This window comes from Hippichthys cyanospilos, chromosome 18 (genome assembly GCF_059441005.1).
Source record: "Hippichthys cyanospilos isolate Australia breed blue-spotted pipefish chromosome 18, RoL_Hcya_1.0, whole genome shotgun sequence".
NCBI classification, from domain to species: domain Eukaryota; kingdom Metazoa; phylum Chordata; class Actinopteri; order Syngnathiformes; family Syngnathidae; genus Hippichthys; species Hippichthys cyanospilos.
The window spans coordinates 7,515,928-7,535,275 of record NC_142386.1 but is presented as its reverse complement, the minus strand read 5'-3'; the positions used below and the strand labels follow the sequence as shown (position 1 = coordinate 7,535,275).

The 19,348-nt window shown below is 44.1% G+C and overlaps 1 protein-coding gene and 1 long non-coding RNA gene across 2 annotated transcripts; one reads left to right on the top strand and one right to left on the bottom strand.

Moving 5' to 3' along the window:
• Positions 1-657: 657 nt before the first annotated feature.
• nup98 (nucleoporin 98 and 96 precursor) lies at positions 658-18,247 on the bottom strand. The gene is made up of 35 exons (XM_088440531.1): positions 18,100-18,247; positions 16,340-16,449; positions 16,049-16,141; positions 15,780-15,971; positions 15,569-15,708; positions 14,517-14,624; positions 14,251-14,431; positions 14,009-14,175; positions 13,204-13,341; positions 12,995-13,130; positions 12,374-12,466; positions 11,735-11,875; positions 11,495-11,628; positions 10,058-10,245; positions 9,867-9,983; positions 9,143-9,314; positions 8,769-8,868; positions 8,585-8,698; positions 8,360-8,498; positions 8,109-8,286; positions 7,747-7,908; positions 7,453-7,677; positions 7,081-7,198; positions 6,729-6,967; positions 6,284-6,453; positions 5,966-6,213; positions 5,276-5,533; positions 4,337-4,494; positions 3,877-4,017; positions 3,309-3,457; positions 2,980-3,201; positions 2,044-2,285; positions 1,628-1,782; positions 1,445-1,559; positions 658-1,236 (listed from the first exon to the last, which is right to left on the bottom strand). Exons 2-35 carry the CDS (start codon positions 16,416-16,418, stop codon positions 1,052-1,054), a joined length of 5,397 nt encoding a protein of 1,798 aa, XP_088296657.1. The 5' UTR covers positions 16,419-16,449; positions 18,100-18,247; the 3' UTR covers positions 658-1,051.
• Positions 11,519-16,826, top strand: LOC148408791 (uncharacterized). The gene is made up of 3 exons (XR_015868551.1): positions 11,519-11,907; positions 15,592-16,273; positions 16,354-16,826. It is a non-coding gene; the product is annotated as an uncharacterized LOC148408791 (long non-coding RNA).
• Positions 18,248-19,348: the final 1,101 nt, after the last annotated feature.

Sequence of the window (19,348 nt, the reverse complement as noted above, 5' to 3'; positions counted from 1 at the left end):
ATTCCTAAGTGATTGCAGCTGAACATGTGAGATTTTGTGTACAAAAATAGTCATTGTCCACATTTCGGACCATATCAAACCAGTATAATTTTTGAGATGTATTTTATTAGGATTTATGACATAATTTTCCGGCGATTTTTGCAACAACCCGTTAAGTAACGGTCAAACTGAAAAAAAAAAACAGAAAATTCAGTTTCACCTCAGTTTCAGTAGGTGGCACTAGAGGCCGATTGTCATTATCACTCCACAGGTTACAAAGACAAGACCGTACCATTTTTCATTTTTTTTATGGGCGTTAATAAAACCTCCATATGTCTGGATAGAACTGATGTCACTGAAAAAATTGAGTAGTTGAAGGAGCAAATTCCTAAATTTACATTTAGGAAAAAAAATGCTATGTGTACAGATTGCAAAGTGTGTTTACAAGGGTTAAAACATCAATGGTAGTGTTTTTTTTTTTTTAAGTTTTGGATCTTTTTGGAAAAAAAAACGTATGTACACTATGATTTTAAAATTTTATCATATATAGTGAGGCATTTTTTCAATGACTTATCAAATACAGTGATTGTTTTATTAAATGACAGTGTATAGTTAGTCAAATTAAAAAAAGACCAGAGAGCAAAGCTTTTTCCCTGAAAAAAATAAACTCCCCAGGTATAGTAAAATATATATATTTTTTTTAGTCTTGAACGAGACTTTATTAAAATTGATGCCATGATGCCAGTAGAGTACTCACAGGATAACAAAAACATCTAACAGCCCATTTATTTTTTGTACAAAATTTAAAGAAAAAAAAAAATTGAATTTGGATGAAGTTGCTTTCAAAAGCGGATATTTTCAAAAATGTTTAATATATGCTTACAAACACGCCAAAGAAACAAAAACCAAAAATGTACAAAAATAGACCAACTTGTATTTTTCTTCCATAAAACATGGTGAAGATGGATCAATGGATAGAGATATATCTGGACACGCGCCGTTGTATCGTTCTGCTCGAAGCGTCCCGAACGTTGAGCGGCATGGCGCATATTTGGATTTGGGGGCGGGGCCGTCACTGTCCCACGATAAGCTGACGCAGGTAGGAGGTGGTGAGGCCTCGCAGCTCCTCCAAGGCGTAGTCCTCGGGCATGGGCAGGCGAGCGATGTGGGCCGTCAATTGCTGCGGCGTCGGAGCCGCCATCCCGCGCTGCAAACTCAGCACCACCCGCAGAATGTTGGCCACGCGCTTGGCCATCTCTGAAAGAACGATGCCACAAACAAAAAAAACTAATTCACACACCCCACTATTTGAGAAGAGCCTGCGTGATTTCCAAAGAATCACAGCACAATTCTGAGGAAAAGACCCGACAATTCAAAGTTTCAATTTCTTTACAAGCTTGTCATAATTACGACGCAAAGGCAAAATTTGGACAAGAAATAAAGGTAGCGCGAGAGTGTAAGCTACCTGACTGCGCCAAGCGGTCTCTGGCGCCACTGCAGGGCAGAAGCTGGATTCTGTCGCACAAGGACGTGACTTGGGCGTGTAGCTGCTCCAGCTCGTAGCCGTGGCCGCTCTCCATCTGGAGGGCGAGAAACGTCGGCGGGTGCGGCGTGGAGGCGCGCTGCCAAGGAGCTGGCGCCAACCCACCTGCTCAATGTCCCGGAGGGTGTTGGTCACTTGGATGTAGTCCAGGTAAACCTTGCCTGTGATGTCCCAATCCTGGATGGTGGCGCTGCGCTCGGCCACCGCCAGTCCTTTCAGATACTCCAACAGGTAGTCGTGGTTGTCGTTGATGATGCAATCTAGGGAGGTGCAATGAAGGTTAATGTGGGTGCATCCCATAAACACTGACCTCAGCGGACGTCAGTTGGCTGTTAGCAGCCAGTGCATGTTGCAGGTCATGTTACGGCATTATTTTCAATAAAAGAAGCGAGCAGACTGAACCGACATCCGAGCCCACAATATTCTGTTGGCCTTGAAAGGTGAGCGAAAATACTAAAAATGAGCCGGCACTCTAGAGGTTTCCTTTTCCAATAACATTTGTTAATTTCTAGAGCGCTTACCCGGGGCCAGGTGCGTGACGAGCAGCCTGTGACACCGGCTCCAATGGCCGGCTCGGTAGAGGTGCAGCGCTTCGCGGTGCTTGTCGCCGCAGTGACGGGCGCGAACACTCTTGGACTGGTGGATCCACTGCTCGGGGACGAGCAGCCGGCCGGTCAGGAAACGCTCCCTGCTCAGCGACTCGTCCGTGTCTTGCAGGGGGCAGTACAGGCTCAGCACGTTTCGAACCGCACGCTCGCGCTGGCTGGAGGAGAAGCAAGCAGAGGTCACATGCGTTCGGTGTCACCTCTGACAAACGGACGGTCAAATTCCCTCCCTCCTTTCCAGGTGAAACCAGATGATTTTTGAGCATCCTTCATTGGATCCAAATGGTCACAGACATTACCACCATTTTTTTTTTTTTTTTTTTTTGCAACTATGGAAGTTAAGTTGAACCCTAACCCATTTTCTTAGATGGTTTTGGTTAGGCTAAGAGATTTTCTCAACTATATTTTGCCAGGCCCCCCCTAGAAAAGAGAAAACTTTTCGCGCCCCCCCCAAGTCGATGCACTGAATATAGATAAGATTATTATTGATGAAAATTGTTTAAGTATACCTACACGAATCGTTTTTAACATTAACAACAGAAAAACCCAATATCAATCAACTTTCAACAACTGTTAATTATTTTTATTGCGTTCATATGGGTTATAGCTTGGTCTAAAACGGAAAAAAAAGAAGCAAGAGCACCAAAGTGCCTGAAACTATAAGAAAAAGTTGAAAATTATTACTTAATTGCAATTACATTCCACATGACAAAAAACAAAGCCTTTTTCCGATCCTTTGACCGATTGGTTAAAGATGCACAATATTGATTGTGATCTCTCGTTGGTTCTACCACAAAGCAAAGCATTTCAAAGTGGATGTGTGGACTTTTCCAATATAACATGCATACGTACACGTGGTCGGGGATGTGCAGCAGGACAAAGACGGCCAGATGCCAGAGGCCGGCGCTCTCCAGCTGCGCGGCGTAGCTGGCGTGCAGCAGGCCCTGGCGAGCGGCACTCAGGTGGCTGTGGTGCAGCGCCTGCAGGACGCCCCAAAGGTGCCAGCTCAGCCTGAAGTCCAGTCGCTCCCACGTGACGCTCAGCGGCTCCAACAGCGGCTGCAGCCCATAGTGTCTGTTCCATACAGTCAATTTTAGCCAGTTTTCCCCAATTTTTTTCCTTTCTATTCAGAGTTTATGGTCCAGATCGCAGGACAACTGTGTGACATTATTTGTCTGTACCTGTCACTGTAAAGCTTGAGCAGGTGAAAGCAGACATCGTACAGAGGCTGTTTTGACTCCTCGTCCTCATCGTGGTGATCCATATCCGACTGCTCCTCCAAGTACGGAGGAAGGGGGGCGCAAGCATATTTGCCCCCCTCGCAGGATCCCTACAAGGTAAACTGTGTTACAGGCCAATAAAACAAGAAAGCCCAGCTGTAGTCCGTGGTGATTATTGTTGCACGTTTGATCAATCAGTATAAAGGGGTGAGGAAAATAGAGAGAGAAGATAAAAACAGAGCAAAATTAAAAAAAAAAAACACTTTTTTTGTCTTCCTTTAAACTTGTCGAAAATAATTGACCTGACTTGCCTCCAGCTTGGGGGGAAAAAAAAAATCCTAGCGGAAACATTGCGTCATCTTCCATGATAACTGTGTTTGTGGTTTGTCAGGTAATAGGTGTTTGTAATAGTTTGGGCTACAATAACGTAATGGAGCATGTGAGCTGGTTCAAAATCTTTCCCGAAAGAATCAACAATGGCAGTTTTTGTTGGTGGTTGTTCCCTCGTTGGATGGCGTGGATCACTCACCTGGAAGGCATCCTGGTACTTGGCAAGGGCGTCGGCCACTGTGGCAGTGGGCGGCAGCATGAACCAGAGGTGAACGGCCATGCAGCGCTTCCAGTCCAGCTGTGAGCACGTGTTCACCACAGACTCCGAAGTCTGCCACACCTGCACACATACAAAAATGAGCACTTGGCCACAATAAGAGGGGATTTTTTTTTTTTTAATGCGGTTTCATTTTGCAACTCCGTCAATGTGTTGATTAACGATCCATGTCAAACTGCTGCTTGTTGAAAAGTGAGTGGAGGTCACTGCCATCTAACAGTGCGACAACTCAAAGGAAATTTTAAAAAATCTCATCTTGAAGGTGAAATTATCAAGGAACCATAGCCCAGTGGGTGCATGTAATGTTTGTGCAATTGGGTCCAAGTCATGGGTCATTTTGCTACCAATGCAATGGTGAAAAATGCGCGAGTGAAGGACCTACTGGCTTTCCGGCAAGCAGCGTGTATATTCGCAGTCGTTCTTCTGTCAGGTAGCCGTCGATCTGCATACGGTTCCAGTCGGCCATCTGCAGGGCCAGCAGCTCGCGGCCATACTGTGAGCCGGCAGCCTGCGACAGCAGCAGGGCCAGGCGGTGGTCTCCTGGTATCGGAATGCAAAGAATGTTAGCGCATCAATCACCTCAGAAAACATAAGCCACAGAGAGTCTCATAATTAGGACAATTTCAAATTAAACAAGGTGTGTAGATAATGAATCTTTTATTAGAATAGCTGTTGACTCATTTGACAGGCAATTGTCCAATGATTGTTGCAGTACTACGACAATGGATTTAGAGGTGTCATATTAACATAATTGCCATTAATTCATTACAATCATTGTGAAAGCGCTGTTTATTTTTGTATTACGATGATCTCATTTTTAATCTCTAACCCTGTCTAGTGTGCATTCTGTAGGCTGATCAGATTTTTTTTTTTTTTTTTTGCATCAGGCTTCTGTCTTGTGCTGCAGTTGCTTTGTTTGAAAACAAAGGTTAATCACATCCTGAAGTGGACTTTGTGTCAATGTGGGCACGCAGAGGACATGAAAATGGAGGAGCATGTGAGAACTGACGGTCCAATGAATTACCAGTGTAAATTGAAATACATAATACCCAGGTGACATCTATGATTAAGGTAGTGTGAGATGCATTTTTTTGTAAAGAGCTTGCAAACACAAACAGCTCAACTTTAACCTACTACATAGTTTTGCAGATGAAAATAAACATGTTTATAATAAATATACACAGTATGTGTGTATTCATGATTTATCGTTTTCCGCATGTCTCACAGTGTCCGGCCCAACCCTTTAGATTTTCAGTTTATATCATTGTGGCCCTAAGTGGAACAACTTCATGAGTGGTCATTTGGAGTAGCACACACTCACCCTCCTCCTGCGCCAGACGACATGCCTCGCTGATGCGGTTTCCCGTCAGGTAGCTGAAGACCGCCTCTGTGGAACGGCCTTTCCTCGCCAGCGCCACTTCCTCTTCCACCCGGCAGGCGCTGCGGCTAGACAGCCAGGCAGAGAAGCTTTGCCTTCTCTCCAGTTGCCGCTCGTAGTCGCCCAGTGCTTCGGCATGTGGCTGATGGCCCCAGAGGGCCTCACACAGGGTCCACACCTCACGCCAGTACGCCAGCACAGCTGGGAACAAGCAAAGCATCACAATAAAGACACCCCTTCCAAGTCCTCAAAATAGACACCGACTTGAATACTGCAGCGTGTCTGCGGTGACATGTCAATTTTTTCAAGGGAGCAATGTGACGGCTGACTTTCGTGTTTATTTTTCTGGATGTGGCTGAATGTTGCTCAAACAAGCCATATTTCTTTTGCCTTTTGTTTTGTGCTGGTTTCAGGGGCACTGATTCAGCCATGGAGGCCATGTTGAGATTGAACTTAAAAAGGGCACCTTTTGACCAATAAAATAAAAACAAAAACAAAAACATGAAAAACATCCACTGAAAACAAGACCACTGGTCTCAATTTTCAATAACATGATGGGGACATCCCTAGTGCTTAGTTAATTTCCACTACGATACAAATGAGAAATAGTGGATGAGCACGTGTGATTCTTACGGTCGGCATGCGCCTGCTTGTCAATCAGCTCGGAGATCCATTCGGCGTAGTCGTGCAGCGCCGCCACACCCGGCTGCGGGCGGATGAGAGGGCAAGCGGAAGCATCCGTGCTGATGGTGCTGTGCTCCAGACAGATCTCCAGGGGGCGTTCAATCACTTCTTGGGTCTGCTCCTCACTCATCAGCTCTCCTGGAGAGCCCAGTCCCACCAGCTGCTCCAAAACCACCTTGTATGGGCTCTCCGTCAGCCTACCTCATGACAGAATTATAATGAATCATTATAATAACAAAATCCCATTTCAGTCATGTTATTTCTTACGGCTTGTTCTTGGCCATTTTTGGCAGCACGCTGAAGTCCGTGTCATTTGCTTGTTGCTTGTCCGCCGGAGAGCTCAGTTGTTGACCGCAATGCACTAATGTCCAGCCTGGACCCCAGCCCACCCTGAACGAGCGGCCTACATACAGACCGGCATCCATCAGCAAGTTTCCCTGAAAGCAAGACAAGCGTAACTTCACCACCATGGGGATCACAGGAAAACCAAAACTGACAGGATAAACTCAAACATCTGAAATTATATATACATACTTAAAAAATCAACTATCAAAATAGTTGTCGATTCTGCCGACTATCAATTAGCTGACAAATGCTCGGTTGTTGAACCTGTAAACTGGTCGGTTTAGTTGAGATGACGAGAGTAATTTGTTCATTCCATGTTCTTTCCCACAAAGATCAAAAACAGTGGGAGGGATCAGGTGTCACTTGCCTTTCCTTGCATGATGGACTGTTCCAGAGGGACAGGGCCTCCTAAGCGCCGTACTCCAACGGTTCTCACTGGGGGTTCTGCAGGCTTAGGGGGCAGCAAGAAGGAGGATGGAGCAGGCGCTGCCCAAAGGGAAGCGCGGGGTGCGTCGGGCCGGGGCAGAGGAGAAATGGGCCCGTGTGGAGAATCAGGGAGCTGGGAGAGCAAGCCGGAAGAAAAGCGAGCCTGGAAAAGACCACCCACTGCCCACAGAGGCACACACATTGTACATTCTTTGATGGCAGGTCCCAAGTCTTGGAAAAATAATTCTGGCCATTGTGCGGTAATGTTAGATGTGAAAGTTCAAAGTTCACACCAGAGGGTCGTCCCGGCAGAATGAGGCGCGGTGAAGAGAAGTCCGAGGAGATCTTCACATGATCCTGGAAGAAATCGCTCTCGTCCTCTTCCTCCGCAAACAGAGATGCCTTCATGATCTAAGAGCAAGCAAAGCAAATGACATTAGTATACGCAAGTGCAAAGAAAAGCAAAATTAAGGGTATTTTTGGGGAAGGGTAGTGCACACATGAATGTAACAGTAAATGCAATTTCACTAAAAACAATGATACCGCTACAATCCTCTAAGGCTATTGTTGAAACATGTCTTGCTTCGTTTAGTCAAGAAGACCCAACAAAAGGCTGAAGCCTCAAACAATGTAGATGTTGTGTGACCGACGTGGCCAAGACATACTTGCAGGGTGTGCGGGTTGATGCCCAGTGAAGACACCATGTAGCCGGTTGGGGAGACCCCATCTTGCTCGGCATCAGCAATATTCCCTAGGCTGCCTGCCGGCTCAACGTCATCCTCGGCTTCTGGAACACTGTCCGCCGGATAGGTCTGCGTCACATCGGCCATGTCACTGTCCAACTCCACTACGCCGCTTGCCAGGTCAGGAACCACCGTGGCCTGATGAGACTAGAGGAACACATGAATCAGCCATTTTGTAGCATTGTGGGAGCATGAACCAGAAGATATTGCTGCTACCTGAGTCTGCGGTGCCATCTGCTGCTGAGAAGAGGGAGGAGGCTGTGGCAGTCTGGAGGGAGGAAGTGACATCATCATCTTCAGCTTCTTGGGATCGGTCTTCAGCGGTACATCGTCATCTTCGTCCGAGTCCTGCAGGCCGTACTTGGAGAAATGAGCGACCTGGCGGAAAGATAACATAAGTAAATCAACAAGCCGCACCACCTTAGTTAACAACGCAAACTTCAATTGTGACAATGCACACTCATATTGACAGTCTCACACAAGAAGGCCAGTGCACATGCACAAGCAAAAAAAACTCAAGTCTCCCAAACACACTTTCACACATACGCTCTCAATCAGACTTATGTGCGCGCACGCACCTCAAAGACCCAAGAGCCTGTCTCAGGTCTATACTCGAGAAAGCGAGCCCCCTGTTTGCGCGCTGCCTTCTCTAGCCGGCCTTCGTAGTTCATGTCGGCGAGGCGCTCGGGGCTTCGGATTTGCGTGCAGCTGGTCTTGTCATTGGGCCAAACGCCGTCTAGCGTCACCTCAGCCCGCCTGCGCATTTCACCCACATGTAGCTGGTAACACAAGCATCAAACTTACGTTTGTTCGTACGTGGAGAACATACCTGTTGAGTCCCTCGCCCTCAGGCGGCTTGTTCTTATCATCCGGGTATACGATGACTTCTTTGCGTCTGAAGTGAACTATCTGGTCAAGGTCCAGGCCCGTCACGTTCACCGTGCCAGGAAAGAAGATTGAGCCATAACCTGCGAGGGCCAATAGCATCATGGCCTTCAGCATACTGTTCAACTAGAACTAATGAACATGAGCAGTGACGGTCACATGGTGTCACCTTTCCTGCCGACAGTGAAGTTTTCCACCATGCACTCGCCACAGTCGTCCACCATGTCGGCCAGCTCGCTCATGGAAGGGATTGTGTAATAACCCGAGCGCCTCAGCACAATTCCTGAAAAAAACATGCCATCACATCAAAAGTGAAGGAAGGGGTCGTTGCCACATGGATGATTGCATCATACCTGTGGGGTGAGGAGACTGGTTGGACTCATGTGGTATTTCATCTCGCTCCTCTTGCAGAGACTCCTCACCTAGGGTCACTGATGCATCCTCACTGCTCAACTGCCGATTGACAAGGATAAAACCCAAAGTTAAAAAAAAATTAAAAATGAAAACACACGAGAATGCTGACTCATATAGAGTTAATGCATAAATTACAAGTTTATAAACCCAACCATCATCTCTCTTACACACAGACCACTGTCACACAATACCTTCTGAGAGGCAATTTGTTGTCACATACGCGTACACACCTACTCAGGCTCTTTCTCGCACAAGTGGTCAAGTAAAGGGCAAGGGAGCAAAATTGAAGGCCCTCTGGGCAACTGGGGCTCACCTCCAGGCCAATCCTGGGACCTTTGTGCATGTTGAGCTCGCAGATAGTGTCCTGCATTCCACAGGGTCCGCGGCCTTGCGGCACGGGCTTGGCGATGGGGTTAACATAGAACTGGGTGACTTCCGGGTCATCACCGGCTGACGCCAACCTCCGCTCATCGTCCTCCATTTGGCTGCAGACAAGCCAGCGTCGTGAGCAACGGCGTTAGACGACAAATGGCTCAAGATTTTTGCTGGGCTTTCTGCACCCCGTGGATCAACAAATTGGAACATGCGGCTCTCCCAAAATTATTTGCAAACACCTATTTTCTCTATATTTAGCATGGTACAACTTCAGTGTAATATCATTTTGTGCATGCTCTTTGTATCGTCGCTCCGTACATGTTCAAGTTGGTGATGGAAAGGCTTAGAATTACCATTTATCAAGCCAGTCTATGGCGTTTTGTATAGATCACATATGGTTTGGTTGAAAATTATGGTATTTAAATGCTCAATTAGATGTGCAACAAATACTTGATTATTCAACAATGAATAAAATAAATAAATATGAAAATAATGGTTAGTTCCAGTCCTATATACACAAAGCCTTTTTTTAAGGCAGTTTCAGAGTAAAACACTGCTTAACAGCTTAAAATAAACGCACTTTGATGTGGAATGCTGCCACCCCTTGCAATTAATGCAGTGAGTTTACAAAATGACAACTATGGTGTGCTAAAGTTGGAGACCTGTGTCCGTTCTGAGGGTACGCCGAAAGCAAGGCGAGGTCATCAGCATCTTTGTTTGCAGGACTGCTGTACTGGCTGCTGTTCAAGTTCTTCAGCACAAGTTTCTTGATGCTCTTCCTGTGGACGCAAAGACACACTTGGCTTAGCATCACATGTACACTGAACCACATAGCCGCCAAAGCAACAGTCACCTAGGAACGAAGGCTCCGTTTGTGAGGGACGGCTCATCGTCATCCAAGCCATCGAACAACTGCGACTTGGAGCCGCCTGATGAAGTCAAAGCTTTGGGGCGCACTCTGGTGGCCGGTCGGGGTGTCAGTTTATAATGTGTGGGTGTAGTCAGAGCTTTCTGGGCCGTAGGGTTGGTTGGTTTCAGACGCTGTGATAGAACAAACACAACAGATTATTTAAGCAGGTTTGATGGTGACAAAATGAAAACCTCCAAGGCCTGGCACACACCCAGTTAAGCAGCACAGGATATTATCAGCGATGAGCAGTAGCGTAATGACACTAAAGATAATGTTGGCAGAAATGTTATTTGCTGTCACTTCAACGATAAGCAACCTATTTATGAAACTATTTATCCTGTTGCAAACATGAGTGCAGCCATAGGCCGGGTAACTGTCGCAGATAAGTAGGATCCCAAAACGTGTGCTATGAATACAGAAAATGCATCTGCATTTTTATGAAATGCACAAACATGGAACGTAGCAACACTTGTTAAACTTGCACAGAAACCTTGAAACTAATGTCTGGGTGTCGGGCGAGTCATATTTTACTGTGCATATCTTGGGTTTCCAGAAAGTATTGTACAATGCAAGTTAGAAGGATATTAACCCTTATCAAATGTATTTGAGTTACCAGTAATTAAATGTGTCCTATTTAACACATTTGTTTGATTTATGTTGCAATGTGTTTTTGTTTGTTTTAAGACAAGCCGTGACTTATGGTTACGTTTGAATTAATGGCACCCAGGTCAAGTTCTCATCTGATCATTACATGTAAATAAGAAGTAGCAGTATATTTTTTTTAATAGTGTGAATCTTGGGTTCATTAAAATAGATTAAGCTCTTTATCAAATAATTTCAGATTGTTTTCACTAGTGGATATAAGAAACTTTGTCCCTCAAAACAGTCACACATGTAATTTACGAAAAAAAAAAAAAAAGCCATTGACAGTATAGCCGACCACTGGTTTTGCATAAAATAGAAAATATTGAATATTTAATATCTCAATCAGTCCAATCAGATCATCATAAATTAACTTTCCACTCTAAAAGCATTACATTTTAGACAACCCCCTTCCCATTCACATTGGTCTCAGAGACCAATTTGCTGGTTGACTTGTTTGCACTTTTGTTTTTATCTTGATGCATGCACCAACACGAGAAACCTATTATGACGATGCGAAGAGAGGATGCCACAGAAACTACTCTTCCCTCCTCAAAGTGAGCAACGTCGCAGCTTTCTTTTGCATCAATGACAGACATTTTGTGAAGGTGTAGTGTAATCAGGGACAAAACCTCCATCTTTACTTTGTTTCAACAGCACTCCCAGACCAGTCATTTGGTATTGCCATGCGAATCTTTCACACCGAGCAAAGGCAATGTGAAAAAGACGTTTACTCACCTCCTCCTTCTTCTTAGGGTCAGACAGAGGGTTCCTGAAGAGTGGTGAGTCACCATAAGGAGAGTACGCAAGCACGCTGAACTGCTGCTGCAGCATAGCCTGTTGGGCTGCGGCCACGTTGGGGTCTGTCAGCGCTGTAGGGACAAAAAGTTAACAAACAGGAATTTAGCATATCCTCAAGCAACATGTGAATATCAATGACAGAAGTGTGGATTTAGAAGTAGGAGTGATAATGCTGACCGACAGGCTGTTGAGGTGCTCCAAAGCCGATGGTTCCAGTGCCGCTGTTGAAACCACTCGTACCAAACGTACCCATCGTTCCCAGAGTGGAGCCCAATTTGTTCTGGTTATTCCCAAACAGAGATGAGGTCCCAGTACCCACTGCTCAACAAACACAACACATCAATTGGCAGGTAATTAATGCAATACGTGTCAACATGGCATATCATAAGAAGGAAGCACAACTATGTTTTTTGTGCTTAATCAACTTCAATTTTTTTATGTATTTTGCAATGTAATGTGATTTCTGCCAGATCTATAAGACCACAGATAGTGATTTCCAGTAAGATATTGGCAAAAAATACATACATTGGGCAGTTATATTTGCACGACGATGCATAATAAAAAATATAAATAAGTGAAGAAATACAAATACTGAATTGTACAACTGAGGCACACAAAACGGAGGTTCCGCTGCAATTAATTGGATGTAGGGACCAGAAAAGCTAAAAAAGCAAACACAGTAAAATAGTAACATAAAAAAAAAATCATATTCTAAAATATCAGTCCAAATTACAAATGTTATGATGGGTAAACATTTCCACAAGGAACGGCCTCATGTTTGTCATTCAACATCATTTGATGTGGACCAGCCAATACCTGCTCCAAAGGTGCTACCCAGGCCAGATCCAAGCCCTCCAGTGGTCGATTTGTTGCCAAATAGGTTACCTCCTGCAGCATTAGCGCCAAAGCCTGCAGACAGTAAAATAATAATATTGTAACATGCTCTTGCGGCCCTCATGTGAAGTTCTAATTCAGTAAAGACAATTTACAGCTCTCAGCATGAAGTTCAAATGTTTTTCGACTCTTTCTGTAAAGCTGCAGCCCGTTTGGCACTGGTCGGCACAATGAAGCAGCACATACATCAAAAGTCTCACCCAGTCATCACCCTCCCCGCGTTGATTACGTCCCAAGGGACAATATTATTAGGCCTGGATGATTACATGATAGAGAATTGTGATAAGAGACCAGCTGCGAATAGTGAAGAGATTGATTCAAACAAACATTGCGGAAATGAGTCCAGCTTTAACTCCCACCTTTGGTTTGAAAGTCGAAGCAAACAGAATACACCAGTCAATAAGAGAAGCAGTAAAGTTTTTTTTTGTTGTATTGTTTACAAACTGTCTTCATCTTAAAACACAGACTTGAGCTTCTCCCAAAACACATGTGGGCAAATATGTTTTGAGCCAATGGGAGAAAGGAAGATCTTTTTGCTCTCACCAAATGTTGAAGGATTGTTTCCAGTTCCCAGCGTCAGCGCAGGCTTGTTGCCAAAGATTCCAGTGCCAGTGCCAAAGGAGGGGGCGCTAGTCGTGGTGGTGCCAAAGCCACTGGCTTTGTTTCCAAATATGCTTGGCTGTAAAAGGCAACACCGCATAGGTCAGCATCAGCCAGTCTAATTTGACACCCCTCCTGCTCATCATTCTTACCTGAGTGCCAACGTTCCCAAAGCCAGCGCTGGCTTGGCCAAAGAGCCCGCCAGCTGCGCCAAAGCCTGTAGAGGTGCTTGTTTGAGCGGTGCCGAACAAGCCGCCCGACTGAGATGCTGCCGTGTTGCCAAAAAGACCCTGGAACATAGCAAAGAACATCACTCCCCTTAACAATCACAATAATCAAGAGACATCATTATTAGTATAGGAACACAATTGTCCTTTGGCGGTCTTTTTTTGGGCCTCTCCACACCACCACTACAGATTTTAAGGAAAGTACTTTTAAAAAGGCCAAATAAGGAACGGTGAACGTTATACAAATGACAACAGCAGTTGGTAAATGGGCCTCACAAAACTAATGGGACACATTCATCACACATCATACTTCGTTGCAAATCTATGGCTGTCATTACAGACTGAAGTTTGGTTAGCATCACTAACATCAGCACATGATGGCGTACATCTAAACCAGGCCTCTAATGAAACCTGACTTCAGTTTGTGCTTGTGACATTCCCCTTTTAATGGACCATTGCATAACATTATAGCCTTTGGTGGTTAGAACCAAAAAAGATCACTGACTTAACACCTCATCAAAGAGGCATGGAGTTGGTCGTACCATAGCACGTGCATGTACACTTTTGCATATTATTGGCCAGATTAAGCATACATCTCTAGATTTCAACATAACTATGATGATTATGCATGGCCAGCAGCCATTCTGACAGGGATGAAAAAAAAAAGATTGATGAAAAAAAGAGGTGGTGTGTGTTTGTGTAAGGAGGCAGGTGTGTTTAAAGGTCCCACCATTGTGCTGGTACTGGCTTGGCCAATGGTGTTGGTGTTGCCAAAGGAAAATCCACTGCTCTGCGCCGTAGTGGTCTGCCCAAACGGTTTGAAGAGGCTACCAGCCTGCTGCTGGTTGGGTTGGCTGAATAGACCCCCGGTAGTGCCGCTGAAGCCGCCCGTTGAGGCTGATGGTCACAAACACATCTTGCATGACCATTGATCAAGAAGCTGATAAAAATGAAAAGTACAACTTTAGTCACCTTGACCAAAGGTGCTCTTGTTCTGTCCAAAGGTGAAGTTGTTGTTGGACGCCGCTGAGCCAAACAGGCCAGCGGGGGCGCTGGATGCGGGAGTGGCAGCCCCAAACAGGCCACCCGTGGCCGCAGGCATTTGGTTGGAGGCGCCCTTCCGTCCCGCCTGGTAGTCCTCTAGCCTCAATTCCTAGAGTACCACAAATAAAATGGCAAAGCGGTCAGAAAAAGGGGAGGCTGGCCTCCAGCACCTACTCATCTGCTCGCCCAGTCACCTCCAGGGATTTGTTCTCATACTCCTTCATGGCGGTGATGCACTGATGCTTGGTGTTGATGTTGGTGGTCACTCCGGATTTCACCATGGTGTCATTTCCTGTTGGAGCCTGTGGGTGAGAAAGACGGAGGGCAAAGTGGCACAATTGCTTTTAATTTAGACAATCGGCTTCTGATTCATTCTTAACTCCTTCACCAAGAATCCTCGTCAACACACACAGTCATATGATAGCCCTTTTTGATTTGTTTTTTTTTCTCTCCAAAGGTTTGTAAAATATTGTCAAATGATTATATACATACCAAAGGAACAGAATCCCCTTTTTAACCCGTAAAAAAAGGTTTTGATTCCACCCTATTCATTCTTTTGGACAGAGCAGTACAACATAGAGAAAATCAGTTGCATATTTAAAAAAACAAAAAAAACAAAAAAACGTTAGTTCAATAATAAATCTGTATAAAGCATCAGTTGTTAAACATTACCATGTCCCAAAATATCAGTAAAAACACTAAATAAATAAACAAACAGTGGAATAATAGCTGGAACCTAAATAGCTCCAAAATATTTGTATCTGTATTTATTCAAATAATTACTGAATGGACAATATTTAAAATACTTTTGATAAAATACAATCACCATTTGAATGTTTTTTTAAACACTTTAGAATAAAGTGTTGAATGTTTTTTTTTTTTTAAACACTTCAGAATTAAGTGTGGAATTTTTATTTTTTAAGACTTTGAAACCTGACTAAAAATTCCATACATAACCAAGATTGTACAAATGTCTGAGGAGGGCCTCTAAAGATTCGTTTATTATTTAACAGTTAGGATATGCCAATTTTCCCTCAGGGGAAAAAATATTAATGTGTAGTGATTTTGCCCCCCCCCCCCTACATAAGTTGAGTCAACCCTCAACATTCGTCTTGATAGCTCAGCCTTCGTAGACTGTTTGAAAGTCCACGTTCATTCATTCAAGGCAATTGCGAGTGTTGACTCCCGTGATGATCCTCTCTCTCTCGGAACTATTCATATACATCTCTCTATCTAATTTACTCACGTTAAATTTGACTGTGGTTCCAGGCTGCTGCGTGGCCGAGAAGCCAGAGCCACCAAAGAGGGACGTAGTCCCCCCAAAAGGGTTGGAGGTGGTGTTGGTGGAACCGAACAGCCCGCCACTGCTAGTGCTGGTCCCGAAGCCTGCGTTTAGGAACAGACATGTCATGACCCAAAGAAGAGTGCAAAGGACAAATTAAGCGACAGTGACTCACTTCCAAAAGACGTGGGCTTGTTGGCACTAAAAGCATTGTTCTGCTGTGAGAAAAGTCCGCCAGTCGTCGTGTTTCCTGCCGCCGTGTTTCCAAACAGGCTGGTGGACGTGGCGCTAGGGGCGCCGAAGCCAAAACTGGTGCTGGTGGACGAAGTCGGCGGCTGGCTGAAGGTGCTTGAGCCAAACAAGCCGCCTGGGTGGGGGAAGAGGAGGCGGGCGTCACGCTCGATGCGCGGGCATCTATGCGGCGTGACAAGAGAGTCCACCAACCAGGTTTATTCTGTGCCGTGCCAAAGAGCCCTCCGGTGTTGGTCGCCCCAAACGCAGACGTACCGAACCCCCCCGTGGTCCCAAAGCCCGCGTCTGCACACACAGAGCACACAGTGACGTCGCCCAACATGCCCAGCACCAAAATTGAGCCACGCCCTCACGCCTGACAGGTGTCGCCCCTCCCACCCCGCCGTCCGTCGCGAGCAACATGAGTGACCATTCTCAGTGAGCCCGTTCGTCCAAAAGTCCCAACGTGGCCGTGGTTTGACTTGACTTAAGATTAACACTTACTTTGCTGTCCGAAGGTGGACGAGGTGCCAAACCCCCCCGAGCCTCCGCCGAAGGGGGTCCCAAAGGACTTGTTGAACATCTTGCCCTGCTAGCAGGCCAGCACGGGGTCACTGCGCACAAGCAAAACACAAGTCAACATCATCTCTGAATTTTTACTGGCCATGTATGTTAATGATATGATACATAATATAATAATATGACAAGTCGCGTTGCAACTAGGGATGTCCTGATAAAGCTTTTTCACTTCCAATACGGAACCGATATTGCAGTCTGGACTACTGTCCGATTCAATGCAGTATCAGCTGAAGCCTGAAATCATACACTGTTTTTGTAGTAAATGTTAGATAAGAGTCATCAGCAAAAGAAGTTATGAAAAAAAATCTTTGATATATTCCAAACGTTTGAGTTACATTAATTAACCCTCAAACACAAGAAGTTACTGCACTTGAATGAGCCAAATACAAAATATATTGAAGCACCCTGAGAAATAACCCTAATAAAGTCAATAACAAAATGACTGACACACTTTGGAGCGCAAAATACCAATGCAAGTTAACTTCACAGCAATCAGAATGTTTTATTTGCATTCAGTATATGGTGGGAGTGTATGAGTGATAGTGTATGAGTAATTGGGAGATTTGGGATGCGAACCAATATAATAGTTTTTCTTTTTGGCTGATACCGGACTTCCGATTAAAACATTGGCTTGGGATGTCCAAGTTGTGGTACATTTTTTGATTAATCAACAAGAGATCATCAAATTTATCAGTCTGTCAATAATAATCATCATCATCATCAATTTTCTGTCATGTTTCTTGAAAACACATTGGCTATCTTTGAGTGTAGAATCATTCACATTTACAAAGATCAGCTTTTACTTTGAGAAAAAAAAATTACAAATATGTTCAGATATTTTTTGACAGATGTGACGCAATCAGAAACAGCTCGTGCATTTTTGCACAATTTGAAATGCTATATTAAATAAAGTGAAAACTTATAAAATAGGAAATACTTCGATGAATACGTGTAAAAATGATCAGAAAAATATTGTTTTGTTGAAATCGAACGCCACATTTTTAAACATGAACTTTCAAACAGCTGAACAAAGTCCCACCTAAAATCCTTGATTCCTGATTGGTTAGCATTACGAAATTGCGCAGAATTGGATGCACTTAACAGGTTTCAAGATTCAACAACTTAATCACATTTCATCACAATGAAACTGCCTTGTTTTTGAAAGATCTGTCTGTTAATGCCGTTTCATGCGAATCATACAGTTTGAAATCGTATATGCAAAGCGCTACTGCGACTTACACCAGCAGCGGAAAACGAAAACGCCTCCCTGTCCGCATGTCTTAACTTTCGAGACATTCCATTCGATTTGATTTTAGCAAGCTTAAAATCTACAATAACATATTTGACTGGCCAGCGAATGATTTATGTAATAAAGCCGTTCAAAAGCAGTTGACGTCACCGTCAGTAGTCACTACTAGCATGCTGTAGCATTCTTTCCGCTAGCCCGTTAGCTCGCCGAAATCTCCGAGCCCATGTCCAAAAAGTTACTTTCGTCTTACGTGGATGTCGAGCGACGTCGCTGTGGGAGCCCCTGCTCTCAACACGCAAACACCGCCGGGCGCAAAGTGATCAGTCGTGAAAACTTTCGCGCGTCCAAAGTAATGTTAGCCATTCGGCTAACTGTAGCTAGCTTCGCAAACCAATATGAGCGGACGAACAACAAGCTTTCCTGTTCCACAACTTGCCTTCGCCGAAGAGCTACTCAGCTTCTGCGCCTCCAGCTTCTTCTTTCTAAAGAAAAAAAATATATAAATGGTGAAAAAATTGGCAACAAGGTTGGAAAATGCGCTGCTAGCGTGACATGTAGCTAGCTGGCCGGCTAGCTGTGTCAACGCGGAGGGAAACTGCCCAATTTACGTACGTCGTGACGTCAAGACGCATTTTCAATAGTGCGTAATTCGTCACGTCCGGCTCGTGTATGCAATCAATTACATACAGTACAGTAATCCGTAATATATATTTTATTATATCCATCCATCCATTTTCTACTTAAATATAAATTTACATACTATAGATCCTGTATTATATTATATATTGTCATAATACGAATTATACGAATATATTTTACATTTATGTTCATCTATTTTAATATATATGTTTAAACGAATAGTTTTTTTAATTATGTATTTTTAAATCTATTTACAGCGCCATGCCAATTGTTTCAAGGTGACTTTACATCCTCTAAAAGTTTGGAAATATTTATAATTTGAGTGTTTTTGTTTTCAGTAATTTATGATTGTTGGAAAAAACAGTGTCATTGTGGAAGTGTAAACTATAACATTTGTGATTGTATGTACATTTGTTAGTATTACATACAATTATCACGGGTCACTCAGTGTGGACGAAGGCAGCCAGTTGCCTATGGATTAGTTAATTTCCCTTTTTAGTTGCTCCTACTTTTGAGACGGCTGATCGTGAATCTTGGTGTGAATATCCATCATTGCTTTCATAATCGAGCTATCTAATTGTGGGAGTAAAGACGGCAGTCAGTCACTTTCCAAAAGGCTCTTGATGTCATTGTTTGAAGGAGCGTAACGTGTGCTTATGCTGCTACTCTCATGACCAATTCTAGTATCAGTGCAATTGTTTTATTAAAAAACTTATCTTCTGTAAAAATAAGTTGTTCTCATGCGCAGATGTCACCAAAATGATAGATTCACAGTACATGTGCATGTGGGTGTATGTGTGTGGGGGTTACAGGCAACAGGTATATGGCCCTTGGGGGAAGGAGCCAACTGTTAAGCTGAGGTAAGCTTTTTTTTAAAGTGCCCGTTACCTGTTTTTTTATTTCTTTATATTCCTAAAAAAAAGGATTTTTCTGAGTGCATGTCTGTTTCATAAACTTCCTTACTGCAGGGAGTACTGTACTTGTATATACAGTTCCATGTTGGGGTTGTTTGTGTTTTACTTCATACAGTACATTTTTCTGAGAGC

Bases quoted from the DNA above. Each gene is read 5' to 3' on its own strand.
- nup98 (XM_088440531.1), bottom strand. From the start codon at position 16,418: ATGTTCAACAAGTCCTTTGGGACCCCCTTCGGCGGAGGCTCGGGGGGG. The intron at 15,709-15,779 runs GTGAGTCACTGT...TCCTAAACGCAG, and splicing joins CAAGCCCACGTCTTTTGGAA to GCTTCGGGACCAGCACTAGC. The intron at 7,909-8,108 runs GTGCGTGCGCGC...TCTTTCCGCCAG, and splicing joins CAGGCTCTTGGGTCTTTGAG to GTCGCTCATTTCTCCAAGTA.